The sequence below is a fragment of the Vulpes vulpes genome, chromosome 14, assembly GCF_048418805.1.
Source record: "Vulpes vulpes isolate BD-2025 chromosome 14, VulVul3, whole genome shotgun sequence".
In the NCBI taxonomy this organism is placed as follows: Eukaryota; Metazoa; Chordata; class Mammalia; order Carnivora; family Canidae; genus Vulpes; species Vulpes vulpes.
Genome location: NC_132793.1, coordinates 26,431,287 through 26,450,064, shown reverse-complemented (window position 1 = coordinate 26,450,064; position 18,778 = coordinate 26,431,287). Strand labels below are relative to the sequence as shown.

Genomic DNA, 18,778 nt, shown 5'->3' with positions numbered 1-18,778 from the left:
AAAGGAATGGCAGATAGTGGGCAGCCCGGGTGGCTCAATGGTTTAGTGCTGCCTTTGGCCCAGGGTGTGATCCCAGAGACCCAGGATTGAGTCCCATGTCGGGCTCCCTGCATGGAGCCTGCTTCTCCCTCTCCCTGTGTCTCTGCCAATCTCTCTCTCTCTCTCTCTCTCTCTGTGTTTCTCACGAATAAATAAATAAAATCTTAAAAAAAAAAAAGATGGCAGATGGGTTAGGAAGGTGTAGATAGTCATACAAATTCCTTCCTACTATTTTATTGTCACATGGTTTCACTGGGTAGGCTGAAAGATGGCCAAAACTTCTTTTTTTTTTTTTAAATAATTTTTATTTACTTATGATAGTCACAGAGAGAGAGAGAGAGAGAGAGAGAGAGAGAGAGGCAGAGACATAGGCAGAGGGAGAAGCAGGCTCCATGCACTGGGAGCCCGACGGTGGGACTCGATCCCGGGTCTCCAGGATCGCGCCCTGGGCCAAAGGCAGGCGCCAAACCGCTGCGCCACCCAGGGATCCCGGCCAAAACTTCTTTGACACAAAATAGTTAAGAGTCAGTAAGGCCTTAGTTTGTAATAATAATTTTTCCATGGAGGTATTGCTTTATCACAAACATATGTTTTAATTTTTGATATCTTATTCCTTAGCCATTTTTCCCTAAAGACACCCAGCTATTCTTCTCTTGACTTTATAACATCACTGTATGTTGAATTTAAGTAATGGCCCAAAATAGTCCTGTATTCATATGCTTTGTCTTCTTTCTTTCTAATTTTTATGATTCCCAGTTCATTTTTAAAAGTTAACTAATTTTGCTGGATAATAATTTGCATATTGTAAATATAAAGTCTGATCAGTTTTGACAATACATATCACCATGCAACCATAAATCTTACAATCAAAATATATAGAACATTTCCATCACTTCAGAAAGTTCTCTCATTCTTACCCCTTTATAATCAATCTGTATTGCCTCTTCTACCACCCCCCCCCCCCTTTTTTTTTGGTTCTTCTACCTTCTCACTCTCTCATCTCCCACCCACAGGCAACCACTGTTCCAATTCCTGTCACCATCAATTAATTTGTCCTGTTCTAGATATTTTTATAAATGGAATTATACAGTACTCTTTTATATCTGACATCTAACTTAGCATGTGTTTTTGAGATTCATACTTGTCATTGTGTTTATTAGTAGTTTGTTCCTTTTTATAGCTGATAGTAAGTTCTACTGAGTCGGTATGCCACGATTTATTTATCCATTCACCAGATGATGGGCATTTGGGTTGTTTCCAGTTTGGGACTGTATAAAGCTGCTATGAATAGTTGTGAGGACATGTATTTCTTTTGGGTAAATACTTTGGAGTACAACTGCTGGGCCATAATGTAAAATGTATATTATAAGAAATTGCCAGAATGTTTTCCAAGGTGATTTATCTTCCCACTAGCAGTATAGGAGAGTTTTTTTTTTTTTTAAAGATTTTATTTATTCATGAGAGACACAGAGTAGAGAGAGAGAGAGAGAGAGAGACAGGCAGAGAGAGAAGCAGGCTCTATGCAGGCAGCCCGACTTGGGACTCAGTCCTGGGTCTCCAAGATCATGCCCGGGCTGAAGGCAGGCGCTAAGCCACTGAGCCACCCGGGCTGCTCTAGCATTATAAGAGAGTTTCAGTTGTTCTGTATCCTAGCTAACTCTTTGGTATTGTCAGTTTTTTCAATACTTCATTGTTTTTAATTTTCATTTTTCTGAGGCCTAATGATGTTGATCCACATTTTCATGTGATTATTGGCTATTCATATATTTGCATACATAGCTGATGCTTTTTTAGTCTGGCTCCTTGCAGTTTCCCCTGGGCCTGTAAAGGTTAGAGGTCAGCCAAGACTTAGGGGAGAGTTTATACTCAGCTAAGTGTTCATCCTCTCTGTAGTTCTCTTACTTCTGGAGTCTGTCTCTAAATTTTCAGCCCTCTGCCAGCTCCAACGTTTGTCTACTGACACCTCAAGTTAGTAAGATGTTAACTTTGTGCCATCCTACTAAATACACAGTGGGGGGATCCCTGGGTGGCTCAGCGGTTTAGTGCCTGCCTTTGGCCCAGGGCGCGATCCTGGAGACCCGGGATCGAATCCCACGTCAGGCTCCTGGTGCATGGAGCCTGCTTCTCCCTCTGCCTGTGTCTCTGCCTCTCTCTCTCTCTCTCTCTCTCTGTGTGACTATCATAAATTAAAAATAAATGAATGAATGAATGAATAAATAAATACATACATACATACATACACACACAGTGGGGAATACACTTAATAAAACACAAACTCATCAGTTTTAACTAGTGCAGTTATGTCTTTGAAGGATGGGCAGCTCACCAGTTTCTGCTTGTCTTTTTGCCAGGCCCCCTAAGTCTCCCTCAAAGACACATGGTTTAACAGTCAGGCAGGAATTTGTACAGAGTTTTTGCTCAGATTTTGAGTGACATCTTTTCTGTAGCTGTTTCACTTCTGGGATTTTCCTTTAAATTTCCAGTTGTACTGGCCTTGAATTCTATCTTCTGTTATCTCTAGCCAGTGAGACTGAAATTTTCTGCTATTGGAGCTGCTACGTTTGGGGAGTACCTCAGGCAAAAAAGCTGCTAACTCATAATTCTTACCTTTTGCAGTGGCTGTTTTTCATGGATAAATGTTCCTCTGTTTTCTGCCTGCTTTTGGTCACTTTCCAGTGCCTTCAAATAGGTGTATTTTTGTATTTTGTCTATGTTTTATAATATGCACTCTTCATTACTCATTTAATACATCCATTACTTCATTAATTCAATAAATTTGCTTTTCATTACTCCATGTATTTTTTTATAAATTTATTTTTTATTGGTGTTCAATTTGCCAACATATGGAATAACACCCAGTGCTCATCCCGTCAAGTGCCCACCTCAGTGCCCATCACCCAGTCACCCCCATCCCCCTCCCACCTCCCCTCCATGTATTTTTTTATGAGTACTTTCTTTTAGAGATTAATATGAAATATATCAGATGAAAGATAGACATTTAGTTAGGATTTGCTTCAAAATCTAGGGAGTGGATGGAGAGAAGACTGATACATGATTGGCTATGAGTTGATAATTTCTGAAACTAATTGATGAGTATTTAGAGTTCGTTATGTAATTCTCTTAATTTTAAAAATATGCTTGATATTCTTTGTAATAAAGATTTAAAAATTGATACTCTATACAATAGCATAAAAGCCTGAATAATAATAAGTCCTTACAGTGTTTAAGACTTTTATAAAGAAAATGTTCAGAGAAATTAAACAAGATCTAAATAAATGGCAGGGCATACCATATTTATGGATTAGGAAACTCAGTATTATAAAGATGTTGATTCTCCCTAACTAATCTGTAGATTCAGTGCAATATCCATAAAAACCCCAATGGTTTTCACTTTGGACATTGATAAGTTGTTGCTAAAATTTATTGAGAAATGCAAAGGTCTAAGAATAGCCAGATACTTTTGAAGTGTCTATTACATGGAAAGGCATATTATTATGAAGCTGCAGTAATTAAAGCTTTATGATGTTATTCAAGGATTAATGAGACCAGTGGAATCAAATAGAAATTCACGCTCCCATATATGGACGTGGTATATGACAAAGGTGCAGATCTGTTTGGGAAACAGTGCTCCCTCTCCCGCTATAGTAAACAATGCTTGGCCAGTGGATCTCCAGACAGAACAGAATGAAAGTTGGTCCCTGTCTCACTCCATATAAAACAGTCATTTTTTTTTTCAAGTTTGTTTATTTATGGTAATCTCTATACCCAACATGGGGCCCAAACCCACAACCCGAAGATCAAGAGCTTCATGTTCCTGACTGAGCCAGCCAGGCACCCTTAAAACAGTCAATTCTAGGTGGAATTGTAGATCTACATATGAGAGCTAGAGCTCATATAAGGAAATATAGGAGAATATCTTTACGACCTTGGAATAGGGGAAGATTATTTATTTATTTTTAAATATTTTATTTATTTATTAATGAGAGACACACGGAGGCAGAGACACAGGGAGAGGGAGAAGCAGGCTCCATGCAGGCAGCCCTACGAGGGACTGATCCCAGGCTCTCAGGGCCACGCCCTGGGCTAAAGGTGGCGCTAAGCCGCTGAGCCATCCCGGCTGCCTGATTTTTTTTTTTTTTTTTTTTTTTTTAAATAGAATACAGAAAAGCACTGAGCATAATGGAGAGGGGTTATTGATATATTTGAGACATTTATCTAATCAAATGATACCATAAAGAGTAAAAAGCCAACCCCCAAGTGGGAGAAGATACTTGTGACACAAACCTACAAAGGGCTTATATTCTTAGTATTCCTAATAATCATTCAGGAAAGGATTGACAACCCAGTGGAAAAAAAGACTTGAGCTATAGCACTCTGCCAAAGAGGATATCCAAATGGTCGATAAACATGTGAAAAGTTGCTCTGTCTCATTGGTAATCAGGAAAAAGCAAATTGAAACCACAATGAGATTTTACTGCATACCAGCTAAATTAAGTCATTGACAATATCAAGTGTTCAGGAGGATGTAGAGCAATGCAGACTCTATAATATAAACTTGCCAGGGTAAACATAGATTGGTATAAGCACTTTGGAAAACAGCTTTAGTTGATAAAACCAATGTCCTTATGACCTAACAGTGTTACAACTTACACCCAACAGGTGGTAGATTTGGGGAGGAGAGTACAGCAGGGTGTGCACCAAGAGACATACATGAAAACTGATAAATAGTGGTACATTCCTGCAGTGACTGTTATACAGCATTGAAAATCGGTGAATTAAAGTTACGTGAATCAATGTAGTTAAATCTCACAAACATAATGTTGAGTAAAATAAACCAGATAGAAAAAAATATCTGTAGTAGTCTGATTATATTATCTAAAGGGATTTTTTTTTTTTTGGTTGTTGTTATTCTTTGTTTTCTTTCCAAACTAATGTACCATGTTTATGGAATGCATGCTAAATAGCAAAACAGTTTTTAAAAAAGTATTGATTACTATTAAACAAGTCAAGATAGTAGCTGCTGCCAGCATTCTGTTTCTTAGCCTGGGTGGTGATTTCATGAGTTTTTACTTTGTAATCATTTAGCTTGATTTTTATTTTGTGCTCTTTTTGGTATATGTTATATTTTACCAAAAAAGGGGGAGTATGGCTTAAAAAAAGGAGAGAATAAACACCTTTGTCAATTATCAGACCTGCTCTCAAATTTCAAGTCTGACAGCAATTAGCTGTGTAATTAATAGGGTCAAGTCACTTCATCTTTTTTGACTTTTACCTATAAAAGGAGGGAACTATACTAGGTGATTGTCAATACCTTAAAATCTGCTTCATTTAAACACCAGCATTTTATGATGAAATTTCTAAAGCAACAGTAAGATAAGAGATTAGGTTTTTAGAGTGGAAATAATACCATTAAACCCTTTGTAGCCCTGGGCAGCTTGACATACTTTCACATTTGTGGGGCACAATTGCCTATCTGTAGTAGATATATTCATTTCAGATAAATTTTGTCAATTCCTATATCATAGAAGATCTACTAGACTCTCTGCTCAGAAAGATTTGGAACAGAAAGAAAAACATGGGAAAATGAAAGCCAAGAGATGTGCTACTCCTGCAATCATCCATGAAATTCCACCCTCCAAAAAAATGAAAGTGTAAGTAGCCACAGCTTCTCTCAGTTGGCATAGGTTTTAGTCCTGTTTGCTCCTATGGTTAATAGCAAGCAGAATATGTTGTGCTTGTTCTTATTATTTAGGAATGTATTTTGCTATATGGATACTATATGAATTCAGATATTTATATGAATAATAGCCTATTCAGGTAGAGTGGTTTAAAGAATAGTGATTTATTTGCTTCACAGAAGTTTGTGTTGGCTCTGGTTCAGTGACTGAACAATGCTAGGGCAGCATCTGTGTTAGTTTTTTTTCATACTTGTTACTCAAGTGGCAGCTCTGTGTTTCTCACCTTCTTCTTTGTGCCTGTTGCCTCATTGTCAGAAGATAACTGCTATATTTCTGGTATTATATCCATGTTCCAGGAGTAAAAGGAGGGTATGGTAAAGGAAGAGGGGCAGCACTCATATCACAAAAGTGAAAATTTTCCAAAAACTCTGCTTATACTTCAATTGCCCTACTGTGTCACTTAGATTTTCCCTAGTTGGAAGAGAAGCTGTTGAAACAAGTACAGTGCTTTTGCTTGCTGTACCTGCTGTCCCAAACAAAATTTGAGTTTATTAATAGGAAATAAAGTAGAATAGATATTGGGAAAGTGGTAAACTATCTGCCATTTGTGCATTTGATGATGAGCAGTTGGAATCCCTCCTCATCCTCCTGAACTATCATCAGACAATTCACACCTTGACTTATATCAGTGTTCTCAAAATTTACCCATTATAGCCATTGGTACATATGATCTAATGGTTCTATTGGAGGAATCTTACGGTTAAGATATGCTTATTGTCCTAAAGAATGAGAAAATTTAAGCCATATGTGGTAGATTTGGGGAGGAGAGTACAGCAGGGTGTGCTTTAGGGAATTGAGAGTATTTTATTTTTGTCCTTTTGAACTCAAGTTCTAACAATAAAAAGAAGCCAGAGGAAGAGGAAGAAGGCAGCACTCATCAAGATACTTCTAAAAAACATGAGTCTTCCCCAGAGAAAGCCAAGGGCAGACGAACTGTGTCTTGTATACAGCCTGTGAGGTATGTGTGCTTCTTTCCTGAATTTAAACTTTAGAGTCAATAGAGTAAAATTATAAGTGAGTGTGTCTACAATCTGGAGCACAAGGAGCTTGGGAAACTCATAAAGCTAAAACATGGTAAGATGAATTGTATACCTTGGGAAATGATTGTTTTACATGTTGAGAAAAATATACTATTAAAGCAAATTAAGAGAAATATAAAAGGAGAAAGTTAGTAAAGGTTACTACCTTTACACCTGAATGGAACAGTTTTTATTTTGCCAAGCTCCCTTCTGGTCTTTATTCAAGCAAAAAATATATTTTCACAATCATTGTATGAGCAACCTTTGGATTTTGTTTTCCAGATCCAACCTTTGGAATCTGTTTCTGTTGATTGCCACAGAGTTTTTTTGTTTTTGTTTTTTTCCCTGTACTACTATAAAATCTTCACATTTATCCTTTTTAAATAGTTAGTAGTCTATCAAATTTAACCATTTCCTGTTGAAAATGCAGTTACCAGTTTTTCACTATTATAAATAATCAGCGAATATCTTTATTGGCAGGGACTTTTCTTTGAGTACTCTCTTCAGGCTAAGAAAGAGAAATTCCTTAATTAAAGAGTATGACTAGTATTATGGCTATTGATATTAATTGCCAATTTTACTTCTTTTTGTAATTTTAATTTTTTAATACATATATTTATTTTTAGAGTGGGGAGGGGCTGGGAAAGAAGGAGGGGAGAGAAACAGACTTTTTTTTTTTTTTTTTTTTTTTTTTTTTTAAGATTGTATTTAAAGAGAGAAACAGGCTCTTAAGTAGACTCCACACCAAGCTCAGAGCCTGAGGCAGGGCTCCATCGCACAACCTTGATATCATAAGCTGAGCCAAAATCAAGAATCAGATAATCCAACAACCTGAGCCACCCAGGTGCTCCACCAATTTTATTTCTGAAATGAATGTATATATTTACAGTGCCATTAGCTTTGGATGGATATTTTTATTTCCTTGTACTCTCATCCACACTGAATTTTTATTTTTATTTTTTTTAACATTTAAAATTGTTTCAAATTTGGGGCACCTGGTGGCTCAGTCAGTTAAGCATTTGCCTTTAGCTAGGTCATAAGCCCAGAGTCCTGGGATTGAGCCCTGCATTGGGCTCCCTACTCAGCGAGAAGTCTGCTTCTCCCTCTTCCTCTACCCCTCCCTCTGATCATGCTCTTTTTTAACTCAGATAAATAAAGTCTTTAAAAATAAATAATAAAATTGTTTCAAATTTAATTGTGATATAATGTTGACGGCATCAACTTATTTTAATTTTTATTTGATTGCTGACAGGATTATATTAGTTATTGTAAATATCTTTTCCATAAACCCTCTTGGGTGAATTGTCTGTTTTCTTTTCTATTTACCTGTAAGTAGTCTTAGTGATAATCTCATTGCTAAGAATGGCTACTCTAAATTGAACTTTTACTATGTGTCAGGTACTTTGGAAATATCTGATTTAATAGTCACATATATTCTATGAGGATAAATATTTATATTCTTCATCTTACAGTGGAGTTTATTGAGGCTCAGAGAGATTAGTTTTCTTAAGATCACATAGGCAGAAAATGAAATGACAGGGTTGGGATTTGAACTCTGGTTGGTTTCACTCTTAAGCCTGTCTTCTAATCACTGTATATTTTATCTATTATAGACTTGTGTCATATTTCTTGCAAATATTTTCCCCATTCTACTGGTATCTTACTTTTTCTTGTGGCCTAAAAGCTAATCACTGTATAATCAAATTTATAAGTCTTTTATAGTACCTTTTGTAGCCTATTTTATTATTTTTATTTTTATTTTTTTAAAGATTTTATTTATTTGTTCATGAGAGACACAGCGAGAGAGAGAGAGGCAGAAACACAGGCAGAGGGAGAAGCAGGCTCCATGCAGGGAGCCCGACATGGGACTCGATCCTGGGTCTCCAGGATCAGGCCCTGGGCTGAAGGCGGCGCTAAACCGCTGAGCCACCTGGGCTGCCCTTTATAGCCTATTTTAGCTGTCCTTTTGAAAAATTTTCAATATTTTGGTATAAATTGTGATCTTGTTTTTTTTTCTTTCATAGTGTTACCTAATTAAGTCAATATCAATTTACCAGATAATAGTTTTTTGTTTTAATAGTTATTTTATCACAGGTTAAAAATCTAACCTATGTGGGATGCCTGGGTGGTTCAGTGGTTGAGCGTCTGTCAGGGCATGATCCTGGAGTCCTGGGATCGAGTCCTACATTGGGCTCCCTACAGGGAGCCTGCTTCTCTCTCTATCTGTGTCTCTCATGAATAAATAAATAAAATCTTTATTAAAAAATCTAATCTATATAATACCTTTAAACTGTTTTGAATCATGAGTCTCTTTCTTCTCTCCTTTCTTATTTCCTTTACTGGTTTGTCCCTTAGGCAGAAGACTCTAAAAAGTACTGAGGAGCAAGAGTTGGAGAAGAGAATGAAAATGCAACAGGAGGTGGTGGAGATGCGGAAAAAGAATGAAGAATTCAAGAAACTTGCTCTTGCAGGAATAGGTCAGCTTGGCTTTTGTTGAATCTGATTTATGAGGGGTGCTTCTCATAACCTTGGTAGGGTTTTTGAAGTCTCTAAAGGGCAGAAGGCTTTCTTGGTTAGTTCTCAGTAGAAAAATCTGTGTTTATTAGAAATGACCAATATATCTCAATGACCATTCCCTAGAATGTTTTATATACATTGGACCAGGGTCCCTGGCTGGTCAGTCAATAGAGCATGTAAGTCTTGGTCTGAGGGTCATGAGATCAAGCCCCAAGTTGGGTGTAGAGATTACTTTGAAAAAAAAGGAAACAAAAAAAACTATCACATTCACCAGGCCTTTCCTTTTTTTTTTTTTTTTTTTAAGATTTTATTTATTTATTCATGAGAGACACAGAGAGAGGGAGAGGCAGGCTCCATGCAGGGAGCCTGACATGGGACTCGATCCCAGGTCTCCAGGATCACACCCCCGGCCAAAGGCAGCACTAAACCGCTGAGCCCCCCGGGCTGCCCTACCAGGCCTTTCCTAAAGTGCACTGTTGCTCTCTGTCTCTAAGTGAGTGCCTCTAAGAATCCTAAGTGAAAATTCTGGAGAACTCACACCCTTCTTTTGAGGCCTTTTCCATGAGACCTTCTCTCATTTCTTCAAGTAAAATGAATTCCTCCTTTTCTTCCTAATTCATTTTCTTTGTATTAGGAAAAGAAGGGATTAGGATTAAGACAGAAGATAAAGCCATTGGGAAAGCTTTCAAAAGAAAGCTGAGTGAGTCCAGTTGTAGCTACAGAGGAAAAGTAGGACTGAGGGAGCCAGAGGGGGAGGTGTCAGAGTTTTTTTGCTTTGCCCTGTCTGGAATAGAGTTATTATTGGTGGCATCAAAGCTATAAAGCCCTGCTTTATAAATCACCCCTGTAGTTTATAAAATTTCCTTCTTAAGACATGTTTAGTTAAATGTGCTTTTCAAGTCAATTCATAGCTTTTCCTGTCAAAAGAACTCCAGTTACTGTGTCTCCAGAGCTATGACCACACCTGGGAGTTGGGGTTCTTCTCCCCTTGCGCTACCTCCTTACAATATGCATCTGACCAAAGGTCCTCAAACCAATATTACTCAGTAAGGCCCACATAGTAGTGTCCCTGATGACTGTTTTGGATGATGTGTAGAGTTGAACAAAGTTAGATCCAGGGTGATAGAAATACTGAAAGGACTGGTTAAAGGGGATTTACCAGTATTCTCTATTCTTAGTGTTACCTGTATGTTTTACTCTGCTTCTCACTCAGGGCAACCTGTGAAGAAATCAGTGATCCAGGTAACCAAATCAGTTGACTTCCACTTCCGCACAGATGAGCGAATCAAACAACATCCTAAGAACCAGGAGGAATATAAAGAAGTGAACTTTACATCTGAACTGCGAAAGCATCCTGCATCTCCTGTAAGTTGATGGGTTCGATGGATGTTCTTGTTACTAGTTCATCAAGGATTTCAGGTGTAGTAGTTGTGGTCACTACTTCTAATAATATAATTGAAAGAAGCATTTAAAAAATTATTATTTTTAAAAGATTTTTATTTATTTATTTATTCATGAGAGACACAGAGAGTGAGAGAGAGAGAGAGAGAGAGAGGCAGAAAGGCAGAAACGCAGGCAGAGGGAGAAGCAGGCTCCATGCAGGGAGCCTGACATAGGACTCCATGCTGGGTCTCTAGGATCAGGCCCTGGGCTGAAGGCAGTGCTAAACTGCTGAGCCACCCAGGCTGCCCGTCTGAGAAGCATGTTTTTTAGTGAAGATAGATCTAACCCCTCACTTTATCCTGTTAGTTATGTGATCTTGGAGAAACCGCTCTGTTTTTCTGGGAAGCATCTTATGAAGTTTCTGTGAAAAGTGAATTAAGAATGTACATAAAGCACAGAATTTTGTGTGACAAACTGTAGGTATCAGCTTGTTGCAGCTTGTGCTGTTGGAAAATTCTTGAAAAAAATTTGTGTCTGCAGAGTTGGTGTACAATATATGATAGGGCTTATGGGAAAAATGATGTTGGGGCAGACCACTCAAGTCTAACAGAAACTGTAAGAATCCTAACTGAAAATTATAGTACTAAGAATTTCTACTTGCATTTGCAGTGGGCGTCATCACTTTTTGAAGTCAGCCCTTTGCAGTCTGAAACCCTGGCGTTGTGCTTCTTCTGTTGAGATGTAGACCCTTAAAGAGTTTTGTTTCCAGTCAGAGATTAATTTTATGAAAATTAATCATCCAAGGACTAGGCTTCTTCATCTCTTAGTTTTGGGGAGGATGTCTGCGAGATTTTGATTCAGGTAGCTACCTGGCCTAATCTAGACTAGAACCCAAATCAGCTTTTTCTTAATGGGATTGAGTGTGAGGGCAATAATACCTTTGCAGCTTTTTGTTTTCCTTCTAATTCTCAGAAAACTTGTTCTTGCTGGCTTTAAAACATTGACGTGCTTGGGAAAAGTCACCTTTTTTTTTTTTTTTTTTTTTTTTTTTAACTATTTACTTTTACTATTGCAGAACAGACACTTTTTTTTTTTTTTAAAGATTTTATTTATTTATTTATCCATGAGAGACACAGAGAGAGAGAGAGAGAGAGGCAGAGACACAGGCAGAGGGAGAAGCAGGCTCCATTCAGGGAGCCCAATGTGGGACTTGATCCTGGGTCTCCAGGATCATAACCTGGGCTGAAAGCGGCGCTAAACTGCTGAGGCACCGGGGCTGCCCAGAACAGACGATTTGTTAAGTGCTAGATCCTTTCTCCCTTTTTTAAAAGATGGGAATAGACTAGTTTTAACCTTTGCTCAAGGACTGACAAATTTAAGAATAATAACCTTTGCTTCACCACAGGGCTTTTTTCTTTTGATCCTCTGTGCTGAATGTGTGGCTTATGGTAGATCTGAGCTCTTCCATAACACTTCATTTGGAGAACAATTTCTTTCTTTACAGGCCCGTGTGACTAAGGGATGCACCATTATTAAGCCTTTCAACCTGTCCCAAGGAAAGAAAAGAACATTTGATGAAACAGCTTCTACATATGTGCCCCTTGCACAGCAGGTTGAAGCCTTTCACAAACGAACCCCTAACAGATATCACTTAAGGAGCAAGAAGGATGATAGTAAGTTTCATACCAATATTATAGCTGGCTGGAGCCTCCCCTAGAATTCCTTTTGCTTACACAAATTTGCCTTTAGTTGAAATCCTAAGATTTTAAACTAAAGTATGGTATGTGCCTATATGCAGATAGCAAATGTACCATTGAGCATCTTTGAACTCCTCCACCCTACCCCTGGTTATCAGTGTACTTCTACCCATTAACCACCTTGAGCCTCTTGATTAGTAATTGGCCGGGAATTACACCTTTGCCATGTGTCAAAGTGTTATAGTATAGTTACTTAACCTATAGACAATGAAAGCATTCCAGTTTTTCAGGGTTGTGTGCTTCTGTTTAGCCATTTAACAGGCTTTACCACTAGAAACTAGGCACTGTTGGGAGTAGGGGATGATAAGCAGTGAAAAAAATGGAATTGGTGCTGCTCAATATCAAGTTTCTAACTTAGTGAGAGAGAGAATCAAATAGATCATTACAATATGGTAAGTACTAGGGACACCTGGGTGGCTCACCAGTTGAGCATCTGCCTTCGGCTCAGGACAACTATTTTATACCACTTCTATTTCTCAAACTTCTTTACCTTCCTTCTTGCAGTAATTATTTTCATAAAGACAGAAGCTAGGAGATTAGAACTCTCTCATATGTTCATCCCAAACCTACAAACCTGCCAGCATTTACACCCACTCCTCTCTCTTCCACCCTCCCTTCAAAGAACAAACACTCCACCTGAGCTTAAGTATCTTTTCCCTACCTGCCCACGCAGGTATTAATCACTGCTTATCTCCTTTCTGCCCTGGATCTTCAACTTCTTTCACTGCCAGGGACACAGCACAAAGACATGCCCTACCTATCTCCCACCTCTCTTGACTCTTGCGTCTCCCTCTACATTCATAGCACTTACATATTGTTTTGTTTTCGTTTTAAAGATTTTATTTATCCGTTAATGAGATTTTTTTTTTTTAATTCATGATAGACACAGAGAGAGAAAGAGAGAGAGGCAGAGAACACAGGCAGAGGGAGAAGCAGGCTCCCCGCAGAGAGGGGAGCCTGATGCAGAACTCGATCTCAGGACCCCAGGATCACAACCTGAGGCGAAGGCAGACACTTAACCACTGAGCCACCCAGGAGCCCCCTAAGTATAGCATTCCTTAATATTGTTATTATGTTCCAGTAGTCATTCATCAAATTTTAGATTAGAAAAATAATGAAAAAAATTTTTTCTAATAAAAATTTAAATGTTAAATATGACTTTCTAAATAATATATAACTTTTAGAGTCTGATATACCCTGCTTTTAAAGAATCTTGGTCCTGGCAAATAGGAAAATTTTTTGCAATTTTTAAAAGAAATTTAAATTCCAGTGTAGTTAACATATAGTGTTTTATTAATTTCATGGGTTCAATATAGTGATTCAACAATTCTATGCATTACCTGGTGCTTATCAAGATAAGTGTACTCTTAATCTCCTTCACCTGTTTCACTTATCCCCCCCCCACCTCCCCTCTGGTAACCATGTTTGTTCTCTGTAGTTAAGCATCTATTTCTTGGTTTGTTTCTTTTTTCCTTTGTTTTGTTTTTTAAATTCAACATACAAGTGAAATCTTATGGTATTTGTCTTTTTCTGACTGATTTATTTCACTTAGCATTATACTTGAGATCTATGTTGTTGCAAATGGCAAGATTTCCTTTTTATGGCTGAGTAACATTCCGTTGTGTGTATAAGTGTGTGTCTCTGTGTGTATACGTGTATATTATGTCTTTATCCATTCATCTATTCATGGACACTTGGGCTGCTTCCATAATTTGGCATTGTAAATAATGCTACAATAAACATAAGGGTATGCATATCTTTTTGAATTAGTGTTTTTATATTCTTTGGGTAAATACCCAGTAGTGGAATTACTGGATCATGTGGTAATTTTATTTTTAATATTTTGAGGAACTTCCACACTGTTTTCCACAGTTGCTGCACTAGTTTGCACTCCTACCAACCGTGTATGAGGGTTCCTTTTTCTCCACATCCTTGCCAGTACTTGTTTCTTATTTTTGTTTAAGATTTATTTATTTATCTGAGAGGGAGAGAGAATGTAAGCTGGAGTAGGGGTGGAGGTAGAAGGAAACAGGCAAACTCCCTGATGAGCAGGGAGTCCGACATGGGGCTTGATCCCAGTACCCCAGGATCATAACCTGATCTGAAACCGAAACCAAGAGTCCAACATTTAACTGACTGAGCCACCCAGGAGCCCCCTCTTGTGTTTTGTTTTGTTTTTAAGATTTTATTTATTTATCTGACAGAAAGCGAGAGTGCACACAAGCAGGGGGATGGGCAGAGGGAGAGGGAGAATCAGGCTCCCCACTGAGCAGGGAGCCTGACTCAGGACTCCATCCCAGGACCCTGGGATCATGACCTGAGCCGAAGGCAGATGCTTAACCAACTGCGCCACCCAGGTGCCTCCTCCTTGCTGTGTTTTTGATTCTAGCAATTCTGACACATGTGAGTTGATCTCTCATTGTGGTTTTGATTTACATTTCCCTGATGAGGAGTGACGTTGAACATCTTTTCATGTGTCTGTTGGCTATCTGTATGTATTCTTTGGAGAAATAATTGTTCATGTTTTCTGCCCATTTTTATTTTTTATTTTTATTTATTTTTTTAACGATTTAATTTATTTATTCATGAGAGATACAGAGAGACCCAGAAACATAGGCAGAAGAAGAAGCAGGCTCCTTGTGGAGAACCCGATGGGGGACTAGATCCCAGACCCCGGGATCACGACCTGAGCCAAAGGCAGACACTCAACCACTTAGCCACCCAGACATCCCAATCAGCCCATTTTAAAATTAGATTATTGGGGGTTTTGGGGTTATAGAAGTACTTATATGTTTTAGACACTAACCGTTTTTTGGATATGTTGTTTGCAAATATCTTCTCACTTTCATAGGTTGTTTTTTAGTTTTGTTGTTTCCTTTGCTGTGCAGAAGCTTTTTATTTTGATAGAGTCCCAATAGTTTATTTTTGCTTTTATTTCCCTTGCCTCACGAGATATATCTAGAAAAATGTTGCTACGGCTGATGTCAGAGAAATTATTGCCTGTACTCTCTTCTAGGATTTTTATGATTTTGGATCTCACAGTTAGGTCCTTAATCCAGTTTGAGTTTATTTTTGTGTATGGTGTATTTTCTCCATTTTTTATTTAAAACTTTATATAGTTATAAATAATGGTTATATGTATACTTGAAGGCTGGCTTATTTCTAAAATAAATAGATTTGGTTTCTATCTTCTGCTGTTATGTGATCAGATCTAAATTAGAGGATTCAGTCTACATAATTATGAAAATTAACAAGGTTGCCCTGACAAGTGAATTAACGTTTTCTGTGAATGGTAGTGGTGGTGCTTTGACATAGTTTTTTTGCTTTCTCTCTTTGACTTTCTGTGAGAGGTGATCTTGATGTTTTGATGTAGATGCTTTTAGGGAATTCACAAAATTGGGAGTTATTACTTGATCTTTAGAAAGGCCTTTTTTTTTTCTTAAGATTTTATTTATTAGGGAGGGAGGGAGAGAGAGAGAGAGAGAGAGAGAAAACAAGCAGGGAGGAGAGGGAGAAGCAGGCTTCCCATGAGCAGGGAGCCCAATGTGGGGCTCAATCCCAGGATCCTGGGATCACAACCCAAGCTGAAGGCAGACACTCAACTGACTGAGCCACCCAGATGCACTAGAAATGCCTTATTTTTTAAAGCTGGAATAAGCAAAAATCTCATGTGTCAGTAAAGGCAAAGTAGTTGGCATTGTCAATAGAAAGGCAGTAGTACATGCCTTTCTAGTAGTCCATCAGACACAAATGGATTTTAAGTTCAGAAGATGATAGTTCCCAAAGACTACCTTCATCATACCCCTGAATAAAGAGTCACAGGCAAGAAGGGGCTGCATGTTTGTAGGTTGGCTGACATGAGCTGAGCTGAAAGTGGAGGGCAGCCACTCTGATTTGGCATCACAGGCTGCTAAGCTGAATCAGCACGTACAGCAAACAGAGTCTTGGGGAGCTAGGTGAATATCTGTTATCTTGCTTTACAGCTCTGTTACCCTCCAAATCTGCTGGGCTCAAGATATCCAGAGACCCACAGACTCCTGTGCTGCAAACTAAACAGCGCACAAGGGCTGTGACCTACAAAAGTGCAGCAGATCAGGAGGCTGAGGAGCTTGAGAAACTGCAACAGTAAGTTTCATCAGCAATATTTGAGGAAGAGTTCTAAGAATCTGCTTTCTTTTCAGTTCTATAATGGGGACAGTTGCTGCTTTTCTTGCCATGGGAATTTATGGCATTTAAGTTCTAGGCTCTCTATAGTCTGTGCCCCTGCCTCAATGATTAAAAAATGAGAAGTGGGAATATGGAGATATCCTGGAGTATAAACTGTTAAAAAACGAATGCAGAGGTTAGGGTGGGAGAGGACATTCCTTCTGAGGAAGGAATCAGTCAGAAGGAATGTCCTCTGAGCTTCATTTAGGTAGATTCCACCCTTTATGGCTACTCAAGATCTCATTCCAGCTATAATAATAGGTGGAGGAAACTGGAACGTAATATGGTCAGCACTGGAGTTTGTCTCCTGTATCCTTCTTTCATTACTTTTTGTACTTCTTTTGAGGAGGAGCAGGTTCCTCTGGGAAAAGAAACACCAGTCTTTAATGTGCTGGGAATGTTAGGACTGGCTCCTTTATTCTTTGCTCTGGAGGTAGAGATAGTGGCTATGGAGAAAGTCGAAATTCTGCTGGGCCTGGGTCATTGTAATAATTACTATTTTTCTATTCTGGCTTACTTTGTAGTTTGTGTAGCTTTTATTTTGTTAACAAAATTTCTTTTGGTGGTTGTCATTTAAACTCTTATCTTACAGATACAAATTCAAAGCACGAGAACTTGATCCCAGAATTCTTGAAGGCGGGCCCATCTTGCCCAAGAAACCACCTGTGAAGCCACCCACTCAGCCTGTTGGCTTTGATTTGGAAATTGAAAAGAGAATCCAGGAGCGGGAATCAAAGAAGAAATCAGAAGACGAACACTTTGAATTTCATTCCAGACCTTGCCCTACTAAAATCTTGGAGGATGTTGTGGTAAGAATGGTTGAGGCTCTGCATGCTGGTGGAAACATCCTGCTCGTGACCAAATATCCACCCATTCACAAATGTTTGAGTAGGTAGCTATGATCAATTTAGGAGCTGTAGGTGATACAGAGACATATCAGAAGTGGATTTTGCTCTCAAGAAACGCGAGTAAGGGAGACAACTATGTGTAAATAATATAAAATTAGATAAAGTGTTCCATGAGAGGTGGCAGTTAAAAGTACTGTAGGAACTCAAACCAGACAATGATTTTTTCCAGACCGAAGGTTTAAGGAATGCTTTGTGGAGGGAGCATATGGCTTGGGCCTGAGCCTTCACAACATGATCATCATATGTTGCCACTGTCATAATAGCCAACACTTTCACTAAGTGCCAGGCACTGCTCTAAGCCCCTTCCATGTATTAACCTGTTCATTTTGACCACAATGCCTTTAAGTGATTTACTTATAATTATCACTGGTTTCAGATGAGGCAGTTGAGGTTTAGAGAGGTTAAGTGGCATTCTCCTGGCACTCAGCTAGTGAATGGTGGAGCAAGGATAAGAATTCAGGCACTCTGGCTCTGGAGTTCATGATCCTAACACTTCATTATATTGCCTCTCCATTATATGGTGAATTTGGACTTGTAGAAATGCAAATGAAATGGACTAGCAGAGCATTTGAGGCAGTGGAAGTAACATAAAAGTCTGAAGGTGGGAATAATGATGAGGGGTTACTGGAAAGTGAATGGGGTCAGTTAAGTTAGAGAAAAGAAGTATATCGAGGAGCAAGTGGAAACAGGTCAGAGAAATGGGTTGTAGTGTGCTGGTGGGCTTATAGTCAGGATTTTAGAGAAAATGTACAATAAGGAAGAGATGCCATAGTCAAAGAATAAGTAATAGAGTTCATCTACATAAGTGCAAAGATAGGTTTTAGATAATTTCTGTGCAGATCGGGAAAAAACCCTCTTCCTTCATTGGACTGATACCCAGGTATTAAGAATTCTCTTCTCCCATTTTCTTTTTGCTTGCCATTTTGATTCACCATGATTTTAAGTGGAGAGAGTCCACAGTATTTTACCTTGGACTGTGTACTTAGTTTTGTTAACTCTGTTTTCTTAGCACTAGGTCAAAAGCATCATAACACATAGAAATAGTTCTTCCCTCTTCCCATCTCTTCTTTAAACTGTGAGCTTTTTGCATATGAGACCTCTTTTCTTTTTTTTTTTAAGATTTTTATTTATTGATTAGAGAGAGCGCGTGAGTTGTGGAGAGACAGAATGAGGGAGAAGCAGACTCCCCACTGAGTTGGGAGTCTGATGCG

The 18,778-nt window shown here is 38.6% G+C and overlaps 1 protein-coding gene across 7 annotated transcripts in view; it reads left to right on the top strand.

Moving 5' to 3' along the window:
- The window catches only part of TPX2 (TPX2 microtubule nucleation factor), a 59,944-nt gene that overhangs the window by 22,287 nt on the left and 18,879 nt on the right, over positions 1-18,778 (top strand). For all 7 annotated transcript variants that reach the window (XM_072736151.1, XM_072736153.1, XM_072736152.1 and 4 more), the window contains 7 exons: positions 5,565-5,690; positions 6,607-6,735; positions 9,152-9,273; positions 10,527-10,678; positions 12,201-12,369; positions 16,437-16,578; positions 17,252-17,468. In XM_072736151.1, coding sequence (XP_072592252.1) covers positions 5,565-5,690; positions 6,607-6,735; positions 9,152-9,273; positions 10,527-10,678; positions 12,201-12,369; positions 16,437-16,578; positions 17,252-17,468 — 1,057 coding nt within the window. The remainder of the gene's footprint in view (positions 1-5,564; positions 5,691-6,606; positions 6,736-9,151; positions 9,274-10,526; positions 10,679-12,200; positions 12,370-16,436; positions 16,579-17,251; positions 17,469-18,778) is intronic.